Source organism: Trachinotus anak, unplaced genomic scaffold (genome assembly GCF_046630095.1).
Source record: "Trachinotus anak isolate AG129_WGS33_773 ecotype Australia unplaced genomic scaffold, CSIRO_AGI_Tana_v1 ptg000003l, whole genome shotgun sequence".
Taxonomy (NCBI): Eukaryota; Metazoa; Chordata; class Actinopteri; order Carangiformes; family Carangidae; genus Trachinotus; species Trachinotus anak.
In genome coordinates, this window is record NW_027273854.1 from 24,796,187 (window position 1) to 24,809,953 (window position 13,767).

A 13,767-nucleotide genomic window follows, 5' to 3' on the forward strand; every position below is an offset into this window, starting at 1 on the left:
TTTTGAGTGAAGAGTTGAATCTGTTAAAAATGTGCATGAATTTCAGAATAATAATATTTGGTTTGTCCCCCTTTTGATTCAATGGCAGCATGCACTCCAGCTGCATGGACTCCACAGGTTTGTGCAAAACATGACGACCCGTGTCATCCCAGGTTTTCTGTCTTCAAACGCCCCCATTAATGTGGGCTGTGGAGGAAAGTCCATGACAGTCAGGACTCCTTGGTCTTCTTTAGTCTTCAAGTAGTTCTTGTAAAGCTTTGAGGTGTGTTGGCTTCTATATGAATCCACCAACAAAGATACAAACACCCAGTGTAGCATGTCTCTGGAGAATGGACTGGTGCTTCTCCTTGGTCGGGGTGTAGTCAGTTCAGTGCAGAGGAGGCAAAACACCCCACACTGAAATATTCTCAGCACCATGTTTCACTGTGGGCTTGATACACTGTGGTATCCTTCTCTCTCCTCTTCGTCTCATGCTTGGTACTGCCCGAAATCTCAAACATGGAGTCATCAGTTAACAGGACTGTTTTCCAGTCATCAGCTGTGAAACGCCGGTCTCTCTCAGACCCAGACCCAGAGCATTTGGCCTTGAAGTGGTTTAGAAACTACTGCTCATCCTGTGAGACCAGCCTTCTTCTGGCAGCACTTATGCCGATTGGAGTCTTGTGTTCTTTATTTAGCAAATACTGTATCTGTGATGAAGTTTCTTTTCTATCTCTCAGGGAGCTGAGCTTGATGTATTGATCCTCTGATGGTGTGGGGTTACATCCACTCCTGGGACATCCAGTGCCACGCCCTCCATTTGCAATTCTGCCACTCCCTAAACCTTTATCACTCCCTGATTGGTGGAGTCAGAGCAGAGCTCCATCTGCATCCCATCTCCATAATCAAACTGCCAAATACTCAGCTCTGCCACTTCCACCCTGCCAGATCGTAGTCTCTGCTGTAGTCACTACAGCTTCATTTCCAAACTTCTTGAACCAGTTTTTTGCTATTGAGTGCTCTGTCCTTGTTGCCGTTCCCTGAACTAACCCTGCTATCCATCTCCCCTGCAGCTCACCTGCCTCTGAGTCCAGGCCCTGCTTTCCCATCTAACCCGACCAAGCCTGCTCCTCTCTGTATCCCTGCCCTCCATGAGGACTTCCCTCTGGATCAGCTCTCTCTACTCCTACCTGCCCAGCCCCTGCCTCAGCCCCAGGCTCCCAGTTACCAGCTCAAACTGCCTGTGGACTTGCAATAAATGTCTTTAAATTCTCCTGGTCTGTGTTCACCTGTTCAGCTGCCCTGATCGTGCTTTGTATACAACTGATCCAGTTCCTGCAAAGCGTTTGAGTTCCCCTCTCAGAAACCTGTAGTCTAGCCTTGACTCTAAGAAAGTCACTCTCCTTTTGCTTAATTAACAAATTAACAAGACTTCTGACACTTTAACTTAGTCCTGATGCCATTTCCCACTATAACTATGCTACTGAGTGAGCCATGATCAACAGGAAACTTTAGGCACAACCTAATTTAGAACATAGTTACTTGAACAAGCCTCTGATGAGCCAACATAGACTGCCTTAGTAAGGTGTTGGACTACCACATGCTGCCAGAACAGCTTCAATGCTCCTTAGCATTGATTCTCCAAGACTCTGGATTCTACCGGAGGATGAACACCATTCTGCAGTAAGACATTCCCTCATTTGGTGTTTTGATGATGGTGTTGGAGGGCACTGTTTAACACATCGGTCCAAAATCTCCCGCATGTGTCAACTGGATTGAAATCTGGTGACTGAGAAAACCACAGCATATGATTCACACCATTTTAATACTCATTAAACCATCCAGTGACCCCTGGTGCCCTATGGATGGGGGCACTGTGATCCTGTTCCTCCGCTCATTGATATATGTATGTATGTGTGTGTGCTACAGATGAAATCCAGCCTGTGTAATAACATAACGGTCAGTAGGTGGCAGGTTTAATAGCATGACACTGTCTTTGATAAAGCTTATGGTTAGCTCTGGCTCAGGTGATCCCTGAACCGTCTTTTAGTTTTGCTGCTATAGACCTAAACCTGCTGGGGGATTCCTATGATGCATTGAGCGCCCTCTGTCTTGATCTCTCTCTCTCTCTCTCTCTGCCTCTACATTTATATCATGCAACTTCATGTCATTAACTTTGTATTTTCTCTCCCCCCCCCCCCCCCCCCCCCCCCCCAGCATATATGTATATTATAATTTGGTGCTATACAAATAACACCGAATTGACTTAATTGACTTAAATTGGGTTTGGGTATTAGAAATATCTTGTACTCTCTGTCTCTTTTCAGTTGCTTTTACTCCCAACTCTCCACTATTCAGCTTTTGATTTGAACTCCAACTTAGAAGATGAATTATGTGTCCTTGTTGTACCAGAAAGTCAGATACACAAGTGTCATTTTTACCCAATATAGTCTGTATTTGTTAAAAACTAAGATGCAAAAATCTGATGACAGAAACAGATGGTAACTTTTAATAAAATTGCACAGAGAAATTGTTTCAACAGTATTAACAGGACCAGCAATGACCCATCAACTTATAACAGAGTATCAGTTTTCCATACTGCAAGTAAGGCCTCATCATAGAAAAGACTCCTGAACCCTCATAAGAGCAAAAAATGAAACCAGCTTGCATTACTAATACAGACACATACATCCTACCAAATTAGTTACAATGCATTACTACATTTTTCAGCTGAAAATGTCAGCATCATTCTGTAGCTGCCCCAGTGAAAATCTGTGTGTGTGTATGTGGTCTTGACTTCTTCATCTTCAGAGGCAGTTGGGCACTGATCAGACGTCTGTCTGAGTGGTTTGCACTCCTCAGTCCTAAAAAGACAAGCAATAAATGTGGCTTTAAGGGCTGTGTCTCGTGCTCTAAAACACAAGTGTGTTCATTGTTCAGCAGCTGCAAGAGGCTCAGTAGAAAAAGTATCAGAGCAGCAGGAAAGAAAATATTTTTAAAATATGAAAAAAAAAAAAAAAAGGTGAATTCAGGCAAAAAGAAAAGAGGAGCACTCACACCTCAGAGGAGGACACATGACTTGGGAGGCCTGAAAGGGTTGTCACTGGAGGGCACCCCGGTGAGGAGAGGGTCTTTGTGGGCATTTTGCAAACAGAAAGTCTTCAGTTCTGCAGCAGCCTGAGAAACCTGAATAATATTCAGTATATCAGGATATTTTTAAGGATATTATCACATTAAAATATTATTTCAGGATATTATATAAACACACCCAGAGGCTGATAATGCCAATTTATTCATGTAAACATTTTGTTATGTTTATATGAAAATGTGAGGGCTGAACCCTGGAAATAAACTTTTAACGGTGCACTCCCTGATTTTGTCACAGTGGCCACAAATTCCCATATTTTCTCCTAATGTCCATTATCCATTGTTATTATTCAAAACTTCAACCATTAACTAGGAGAAATCTGAGGGCACAATTGGCACTCTATAGAAATCTGGGGGTGTAACCAAAATGTTAAATAACTGTGATGATTTCATCAACATTATCTCATTTTGGTGTTGGAGTATTAAAATCTTCAACAGAAAGTCTCTGTAACAAACTTTTAGCATGGACTAATGAACGATGTAGGTGTTTATATAAAGTCTATTAAGCTGTATTATGGGGAGTGTAGGATCCAGTGTTTTTGAAACTTTTATGAATGTTAAATTATGAATCACTTAGTGCACCTTTACTTTCCTAGATTTCAGACATGGAGTTCAGTTCACTGTCTTCTGTGACTCTGGATGAGCTTTGTCTGTTCTAAATAAAATAAGTCAGAATAACAAGATAACTGACATCATTGCAGTGTCACCAGAGTCATCTGTGTGTTAAACACTGGGGGCAAGATGTTGACAGTCACATGAAATTTATCAGGCAGAAATGGTCTAATGAAAGATGCTATTGAATTGAATTATGGGACATGTAGGATCCCATAAGCGTTTGATATTAGGGGGAAAAAAATGAGTTACCCAGCTTCAAAGAACAAAGTGTGAAATCTTATAGGCCCTAAAATTATTGGACTGATATCTGTGAATCTCTGTGGGAAAACTTTTCTGACTCAAAACACTCACTGATGTGATATCTATATATGTACTGCACTCTCCACAATCTGTCAATCAGTATTGCCAGTTATTACAGTGACATTTTTCTCTTTTTCTTACTTGATGAGGTTTAAGTTTTATAGCTACTAGCAAACTACCCACTTGTTTGTTTGTATTTTCTATTATGTTTTTAATGTGATGTTATAACAGTAAATGGAATCTGAAAGGCCACTGTGACCACAAGTGACACAATTATGGGATAATGAGATAATGCTAAAATGTAGTATACCTATACCACAGATAAAGAAGATGCATCGAGGTAGTTATTATTAATGTCAGCTACAAAGATATATCTACCTAAAGTTTGTTAACAGTGGCTAACATTAGCCATCATAAGCCACTGGTCATACCAGACCAAGTAAAACTGTAGCAGCAAAACCTCTGAGTGGATTGACTTGAGCAAGGTTGTGTTTTATTGTTTATGAATTCAACTTTTCATTTGTAAGAGGAAGATTGTGTTATTTCTTTTTTCAAAAGTTATTTATGGTTGCTTTAAGTCCTTCATCTCGGCAATATCACCATTTCAAGTCTATAGAGGTTGTTTAAAAGTGCCACTGTTGGACTGTAACTAATGGCAATACACTGTAGACTGAGTGAAATCCATCTGTGATTTATTTATTGTGGGGGCTCCTCCCCTACAGCTCACCACTGCTGGGCTGGTTAATACATGCACACGCACACGCACACGCACACACACACACACACACTTGAAACTTGTCTGACTTATGGTCTAAATTAAGTAACCACCCAACAATCACACCAGTCACACAGCAGCACAATCAACAAAGCTATCACTGTGCTGCACCAGCAGAGAAAAGTCTGTTTGCCACCATTTCACTGCACACCAGGAAATATGTGAGTTTATTGGAGTTTAAAGAAGAGACAGTTTGTAACAACAGACAAGACATTAGGCAGCTGTTTTTAACAGGAACACAGGGTTCATTTTCCTAAGTGTTACAGTGAGTTTACCCAGTCCTGAATGCACTGTACAATTATAAACAATATATTTTAGACACACTGAAATGACATAAAAGGTTCATGTTACATAAATACATTCTTGGCAGGAAATATCAGAAGTCATAATATCAATTAAAGAAAATTTACATTCAAACCTATTTGAGAGGCTCCATAAGAAAATACTGACTGCTCGACTTAAACTACTTATTGTGACACCGTAATGTGCTTTGAGTCGCTCACTGAAATGTTCAATATCACAACAGTGATTATCGGTTATTGATCGACTAATGAGGCGCAGCACGCTCCACATTCAAAGTCAGAGTGGGAGTCATGTGTTGTGTTGTGTTGTGTTGTGTTGTGTTGTGTTGGATGGACATACCTTTATCCTGTGGACACTGGCTTCCAGACGAAGCTGTTTGACCGACTTCTGGGCGAGGGCTAGACTGCTGTTGGCGGCGCTGTTGTTTGACATGACTGAGCCGCACTCACTGAGACACTGATCAAGTAGTCAGTTAACAACACTAATCGTTCGCTCCTAGTCTGCAATAAAGCATATCTTCCGGTCCAAACTTTCAAAATAAAGAGCCTATTCATTCACTTTTTCTTACTTCCCGCACCCACACTGACACACACGCTTCATTAGAGGTTATACTAAACCGTTTATTTACAGTGTCCTTGTCTGTTAATTAGATTTTTGTGATTACCCATACGCATATGTGTTACACTATAGGTACATACAATGGATTTCCACAAAGGTTTATGTACATATGAAATAAAAACACATATAATAGAAATTTTGCTGTGCATTGCTGTGCCCCTGAAGTTTGCCAAAGATTACCTTGATATTCCATAAAAATGCTGTGAAAATGTTTTGTGGACTGATGAAACTAAGGTTGAATTGTCTCAGAAAAACATGCAGCACTATGTGATATATTTAAATGAAGTCTCGGGTTTATCAAGGTCTCTTACAGAATAATGTCAGGGTGACTTCACAAAGAAAATCCACCTTCTGGAGTGGTCCAGTAAGAAAACAGTAGAGATGTTGTAGGAAAAATGATCCAAAATTCATCTTGAACATTGCGCAGGTCTGATCAGCAGCTACTGGAAGAGCTGCTTTGAGGGTATTGGTGGCAAAGGAGGTTCAACCTGTTATTAAATCCAAGATTTCACTTGCTTTTTCCACTATAGTTATTCATTTATTTATTTTCAGGAGCCGATGTGTGGAGGAAAGTGTGTAGGCAAAAAAAAATTTCCAAATGATATTAGGTTCTTATGAAGCCATAGATTATCTAATAGCTGTATTAAAATAGGCAAAAACTACACCTGAAAAAGTAAGTTTTCTATTTCTTTCTATAATCTTTTTTTCCTTGTTTGTTTGTTTAAAAAAAACTAACAGTATCCTATGATTTATTGATGTAGACCTACGCCTTTATTTATTTAACATGTCTATTAACCCTTTATTTAATTTTGTCCATTATATGCAATAAATAAATAAATATATCTTTAAAAATATTTTTTAAACAAATGAACATGAAAAAAAATAACATTTTAAAAATGGTTATGATTATTTATTTACATTTGGTTATTTGTCTTTATATTTTCAGACTTGTATTCACCTATTCTTTTTTTTTTTTAATTTATTCCTCATTCTACATTTATTTTCTCCATATAATTACTTGCGTACCCATAGGTTATTTATATGTCGTAGAATGCAGTATTTAATGGGGAAATTGACATTTGGCGCAAACTGCACCTCGAACCGTTAGGTAGATGGCGCTAATGAAATAAACCGGAAGCCAAGCACCTAAACGAAGGCGGTTCAAAGGTCAAAATGAAACTGCTTCCGGTGTAGCTTTGGGTCACACAGAGGGGGAGTGAGGAGATTCCAAAATGCTGTTACGTGTGAGTACAACCAGTAGCGAACCGTCCTGTCATGTCCTATCGTGAAACTGCATTTTACTTTAATGGGCGGTTGTTGTTGTTGTTGTTGTTGTTGTTGTCGTTGTCGTCGTCGCTGCTGCTGCTGTTGTGGACCGTGTTAGCTAGCAGCTTGTGTAACATTGCCTCATGACATCACCTCTAACACTGTCAGCTCCTCACTGTAACTGTTACTCACATTACCTCTGGTGCAAAGACAGTGAGTGGAGGGATTTTTCCCGAAAAGCAGCTTGTAGAACCAGTCAAAAATAAATTGGTGTTTATTTTTTCATTCATTGCTGCTTTTTTTGACGACATAACAGTAGGTTACAGCCATGTTTAGCTACCTTGTGTACATAACGGCTGCAGGAAGAAGTTTATGTAATCTTCAGGAACCATCGCAACAATTTAGGTATTTCAATTGCTTAAATATGTCGCTAAAAGTAAACTGGAGGATACAGTTTCTGAAAGAAGACAAGAGGATTGCTGCCTTCAAGAAAAGCTGACACTAAACAGTTGCTGGCTGTTAAAAAGCTGAAGCAGGGCTGGAATGCTGGGGTTAGCTGAAAGCTTGTGTGCACTGAAGTTTTTTATTTTGATTGTCTGAACAGGAGCCTTACAGCAGGCTTCATGAGCATTTTCATGCTCACAACTCACAAGTAGCCTGAACTCTCTGTGCCTGACAGTGCTTGGACTTACAATGACACTTCTTCCTGTGTCTTACATGAAGAATATGCTGTAATTGTTGAATGAATTTTTAAAAAAATAAAAGAAGGTTTTTTTTTCTGCATGTCTGCCTTTCAGAGGGTGTTGCACATTGGAGGGTTGACACTGAAACACAGCAGGTCCATCCACAGCAGTCCCGTATGGAGGAGTCCTCTCATACCCATAGTTGTGGAGCAGACGGTGAGTGAAATGACTTCAGCTGCTCATCTGTGTTCAAAGCTGCCACATCTGTTAATACTGCACAACCTCTGTATACAAACACAGACAAACACAGACCTACTTAAAACAGGACTAGGTCAAAACCTAGTATATGTCTGGACCATGAATGGTCAGTGTGTAAAAAATGAGGACAGTGTTCAGTGTTCATGGTTTAAGAGTTACAGTATGAGTCTGCAACATTTTTCCAATAATTGTCCATATTGTTGCTGTGTATCATAAAAACACCAGAAACCGAAGAATTGTTCTAAACTCAGGTTTTTGTATATATAGGTCTGTGATAGGTTTTTTAATTTTTTTATTTTGTAATATATTTCTTTGGGCTTTTGTGCCTTTATTTGATAGGACAGTTGAGAGTGACAGGAAAGGGGCAGAGAGTGGGGGAATGACATGTAGGAAAGAGCAGTCGAACCAGCAACTCACCTGCTAAGAGCATTTGTGCTCATGTGGCACCCACCCTAACCACTGGGCTATCGAGATCGCCCCCTGAGATAGGTTTTTACAAGGAAGTAAATTAGTTTCACATTTTCACTTCACTTGGAACAAACAGAAGAAGGACTGTGTATCTAGCATGATGAGCCATCTTAACAAGAGGAGTAAAGAGAAGGGGAAAAGAATTCAAGCATACTCATACTGTCAGTATGCAGAACAGCAAGAGGTTGATTTTTTAATGTGCTCTTGATGGACACTATTATCTCACAAACCAATGTACAGAAGGAATCAAGGAGCTTCTCACAGCTTCACAAATATGAAAAAACAAAAACAAAAATGAAATTTGGTTGAAGTTAGACACTCTGAATGTTGTATCATTTCCTTTTGAAATAAAGCTGTAAAGGGTGTTAAATACTGTACTTTATCAATATATACTACATACAGTTAATATGTACGCAAGAGGGACATTATTGAGCCAAATATGGAGACAAAATAAACTCAGAGAAACTTGTGTCTGATGGTTATTCATCACAGTAAACAGCACAACAACTGTATTTATTTCATAGTTCATCATAGTTCATCATCAGTACATGATGAGGAGACAAACATTAACAAACAGGTCAATGTAGAATTGGTCATTTCTTGCAATATAATAAGCTAAGAGCAGTCTCTAGAGTGTTATTTACTGTTTAAAGTCTCTGCAGGATGGTTTGATGCATTGAAATCAGCTTCCACAATGCAGCTTATTTATTTTGTTTTTTTTGTTTTGTTGGTTTATTTAAAATTATAATATGTATCTTTCTACATTCAAATGTCTACAAATGATGAGACCTATGTTATATATTTTAGTTATTTAAGTTCCCAAATGTTCCTAGCAATTCCCAAGCCAGAGAAATTGTGATTTTAATCATGGGAACGCTGTTTAATTTGGCCATCTGTCAGTGACATCACATCCTCTATGCACATGTGTCAGCGTCGTGGTTCCCCTGAATGTTTTTCAATAAAGATTTTTAAAAAATATATATATATATATTTTATCCTTTCAGGGGAGAGGAGAACGAGCATATGACATCTATTCCCGCCTCCTGAGGGAGAGAATCATTTGTGTGATGGGGCCTGTAAGTTTCCTCCTGAATCCTGAGATTGATCAACAGTAACCTTTAAGAATTTTTTTTTTTTTTTTTTAAAACATGTCTTCTCTCTCCTCGGCTCAGATTGATGACTCTGTAGCCAGTCTGGTCATTGCCCAGCTGCTCTTCCTACAGTCAGAAAGCAACAACAAACCCATCCACATGTACATCAACAGTCCAGGTAAGAGCATCAGTACAGACACAGGAGGGTTCACAGCTGATGTGTGGTGTTTGAACTTTACTTTTCTCTCCTGGACATGTGCGTTGCAGAAGAAAATGTGGAGCAGTGGACGTTTGCATAAAAACATCCAGAAAATGAGACAAATAATAGAAACTGTAAATATAGATTTTTTTTTTTTAATTCATAAAAGATTAGTTCAAGTTTCGCTAGTTATTGTCTGATCTACCTCCTTTTGCCTCTAAACCTTTACACCGAAAAGAAAATGTCTTTAATTTCAGTTTTCATTTGGATTGTACAGTTTCTAACATGATTTCTTTTTCTTATTGGAAAGCTGTTTTTATCAGTTATTGATATGTCAGGGTCTTTGATTTGATCCCTGTTTTGATTGGTTGCTACAGAATGTGACTTTAGTATGAAGATGTGTTGTTCACATTGTTAATTTGGTGCATAACCAAAACAATGTATCTCAAGCAAAATGACAAAAATTCTATGGTTCTTGTTTATCTACCAAAAAAAAAAAAGAAATTTAAAAAATGAACTGTTAAGATAAAACATTCCATTTCCATGTCAGTATTTCAATTTTTCAGATGTTTTTAATACAATAATGGTCTATTTGTTATTTTCTGTTTTAATGTAGATTCTGAGTGAAATAATCGTAGTATGAGCCTGTAAATGAGCCTCTCTCATCTTCGCTGTCCCCTCCCAGGCGGTGTTGTGACAGCAGGTCTGGCCATTTACGACACCATGCAGTACATCCTTAATCCCATCTCCACCTGGTGTGTTGGCCAGGCAGCCAGCATGGGCAGCTTGCTCCTGGCAGCAGGAACGTCGGGGATGAGGCATTCACTGCCCAACGCCCGCATCATGGTGCACCAGCCTTCAGGAGGCGCCAGGGTAAGGCGGTCTCCCCAGATCCTTCAATGCTAATCTGAAGTCAAGCTTGTAAAGGGGATTATTTGAGTGACACAGGGGAATAACGTTGATAGTGTGTTGTGTGTCCAGGGTCAGGCCACGGATATCGCCATCCAGGCCGAGGAGATCCTGAAACTGAAGAGACAGATCAACAACATCTATGCCAAACACACGGGGCAGCAGCTGGAGACCATTGGTAGGTTTTCTCAGCTGTTTACCTACGAGCCCCTGAGTGTGGTTTGACATAGGAACATGAAGCTTTAAGGAAATGACACCAGCAACATCACTTTTCTCCTGTGACACTACCACACTACATGCAGCTATGACTCTGACACAAGTAATGAACAGGGTGTTTAGTTTTCCATTCAAGACACTGCAGCTCATCAGGGGTCAGTCTCTGTCAAGCAGGGTAGGTTTACTACCTTGTCTGCTTGTTTTCAAAAACAGCAACAATCCGCTCGACGTTGAAGTTTAAAAGACGTCTCTCTATATCCTCAAGATTCTCATCTCTCATCTCTTCCGAGAGCAGCTCCTCTCCTAACATCTTTAACGACCTTGCATGCACGTCTTTACTCCATTTCCATATTCAATACATGTAGTGTTTAGTACACCAAGGTTTCCTACTGCACTGAAGCTTCAGTGATGTCCTTCACTTGTAAATTGCTTTGGATTAACACATCTGCCAAAAGAGTCCCTGTAATGTAAATGGGTAAATCCTTCAACCTGCAGTGCAGAGCGTTTGCCTCCCCCCTCTGGTAGAGAGAGTAATTACACAAACACAGTTGAATACAGAGACATTTCCACAGTTCCAAGATATTAATTAATAATAATAAGACTAAAGCAGAGCGAGAAGGAGTGAATAGAATAGAGGGACTCAGATGTGTACTAAACCGGCCAGAGTTTGCCTGTACGTTCTACTTCACACTTCAAAATCAATCAATGAATGCAGTTAAAAATGTATGTAAAAGTCACTTGATGATGTTCAGACACTCGGTCTGTATGTGTCACCTGTGGATGGTTTCTCTGTGGAGATGTTGCCAGCTCATTGTACTGGTTTTCGTCAGAGGCAGAGCCACTGCAGTGTCATAAACGAACGCTTCACTTCTGTCCCCTCTTCCTTTGTCTTTTAGAGAGTGTGATGGAAAGGGACCGCTACATGAGTCCCATGGAGGCACAGGACTTTGGTCTCATCGACCGGGTCCTGGTCCATCCGCCCCAGGCCGGCCAGGATGAGCCGGAGCTGGTGCAGAAAGAGCCAGCAACAACAGCCAGTTCCCCTCCAGTTTCAGAGTCTCCAGGTCCTGAGCAGCCACTCCCAGGGACAAACCCCCCCTCCTCATACAAACCTGAGCCATGAACCCACCACCACCACAGAGCTGTCTGAGTTCTGCAAGCACTTCTTCAGGATTCAGTGCCTCACAGTTCCTGAGGGAGGCCCATCCTCCATGGTGGATTTCTCATGTCTTCAGTAGCTTCTTTCTTCCCCCCTCCAGTAACAACACTATGCAGTCCACACATGTGCAGGCACCGTGCCGGCTTCATGCACTGTGACATATCTTTACATGAAGTGAAGTCGTTGTTGGATACAGCTTTGTTTTTAATGATTTGTGAGATGTTGACACCTGTGGTCTATGAAATGGGTATTGCAGCTGAGTTGCTCTTGGTGCTTGCAGAGTGGAAGCTGAGGGAGAAACTCTGCACAGGTTTATTGGGGGGAAGAGGAAGCCTGTTAAGACTAAGGAGCCATCTTGTTCTGTACCTCCTTACTGCAGAGATGTCCACTGAAGAATGCAGAGGACCTAGTATGACCTGTATTTGAATATTCATATTTGTAATAAATATAATTTTGACCACAATTCACAAAACATGGACTGTTTGTTTTTGATCCACAATAGTTCTTCATCGTAACAATGTCCCACTAACTCAATGTTTTTTAATGTTCCAATAACAGCTACACCTGAACTACACGCCTTTCGTACTTTCGTGTTGAACCCTCCCTCATCTGCAGGCCTTCGTTGTCTTCCTGACCATTTCCTGTAAGACATAAAGAGCCATTAGATTAGTGAGGAGCTCCACAGCCAGTGATAGGTCTTAACAATACTATTCCTCTGTCCCGGTGGTTCCCAACCTGGTGGGACACATAGATATTGCAGGTGGGCCGACACATCATTGGCAAAACCGTACAATTTTAAAACTTGTATAACGGCCTATGACTGTGATAAACCAGTGATGGGAACTTTTATATTGTCTTCAGCCAGTCTGATTGCGTGCTGAAAGATAACATCCATGGTAAAAAGTAGAGCATCAAAATGGATAGCTGATTAACAACAGCCAGAATTAAAAGGAAAGAGAGTCTCGAGACAGAGGGTGAATTAAATAGTGATCTCTCCATCAAAAAAAAAAAAAAAATTGAGCTTCCCCTGGTTTCAGTTCAGTCCTAAATGTTTGATTGTTATCATTAAAATAAAAAGGGCTCTCAGAAGACATTATTTGGCCGTTATTCACCACCTCTTCCAGCATTAACAGTGTTTGGAGACAGAATGAGGTCAGAGGGGAGAGCTGATGAAGGGACAGCCAGTCACATCTGCCACACCAGAGTGGGAACCAGTGTGTGCTGTGGATTAAATACCATCAGTGTCACGGTCATCAGAAGACGATGATGGTCCCACTTGAAAAGTGAAGTTTTTACATAAAACATTTCTCTTCTCGCTGATTGTTGACTGAGCCTTAAACAAGTTTTTAATGGCGAGGTCTCTTGTAGTCTGGACACTTCCAGTGGTGATCATCTGCTGTCTCTGCTTACTCTCCATCTCAGTAATAATATTCCTCATATTGATTATCTCCTGGTCTTTGGCCACATTGTACGCGGCTTCTTTTCTCCTCTGGTTGTGGATTTTAATTTTCAGCTCGCTGTAGCTGCTAACTTCATGTTCCAGTGTTTGTATGATGTTACGTTGTTTCGCGGCCTCTTTTAGCTGATTTTGTAATTCCTCTGTTTTCTGTTTATTAATCTCCTTGATGTTGAGCACCTGGTTTTCCATTAACACTGTCGACCTTTTTAGGTCCTCGTTCACAAATGTGAGCTCACGGACCTCCTTTCTCAGTTGATGTACTCTTTTCCTGTGAGCATCTAGTATTTGCTGTTTTTCTTTCTGATATGCTCGTCTCAGAGCT

The 13,767-nt window shown here is 40.4% G+C and overlaps 2 protein-coding genes across 2 annotated transcripts; one reads left to right on the top strand and one right to left on the bottom strand.

Moving 5' to 3' along the window:
- Positions 1–2,531: 2,531 nt before the first annotated feature.
- Positions 2,532–5,645, bottom strand: LOC139608954 (guanine nucleotide-binding protein G(I)/G(S)/G(O) subunit gamma-5). Its single transcript, XM_071463125.1, has 3 exons — positions 5,459–5,645; positions 3,039–3,165; positions 2,532–2,843 (listed from the first exon to the last, which is right to left on the bottom strand). The coding sequence occupies exons 1-2, from the start codon at positions 5,549–5,551 to the stop codon at positions 3,040–3,042; spliced, it is 219 nt and encodes a 72-aa protein (XP_071319226.1). The 5' UTR covers positions 5,552–5,645; the 3' UTR covers positions 2,532–2,843; position 3,039.
- Positions 5,646–6,833: 1,188 nt separating this feature from the next.
- clpp (caseinolytic mitochondrial matrix peptidase proteolytic subunit) lies at positions 6,834–12,449 on the top strand. Its single transcript, XM_071474828.1, has 7 exons — positions 6,834–6,981; positions 7,801–7,902; positions 9,417–9,488; positions 9,585–9,681; positions 10,388–10,575; positions 10,684–10,789; positions 11,724–12,449. Exons 1-7 carry the CDS (start codon positions 6,970–6,972, stop codon positions 11,948–11,950), a joined length of 804 nt encoding a protein of 267 aa, XP_071330929.1. The 5' UTR covers positions 6,834–6,969; the 3' UTR covers positions 11,951–12,449.
- The last annotated feature ends 1,318 nt before the right edge of the window (positions 12,450–13,767 follow it).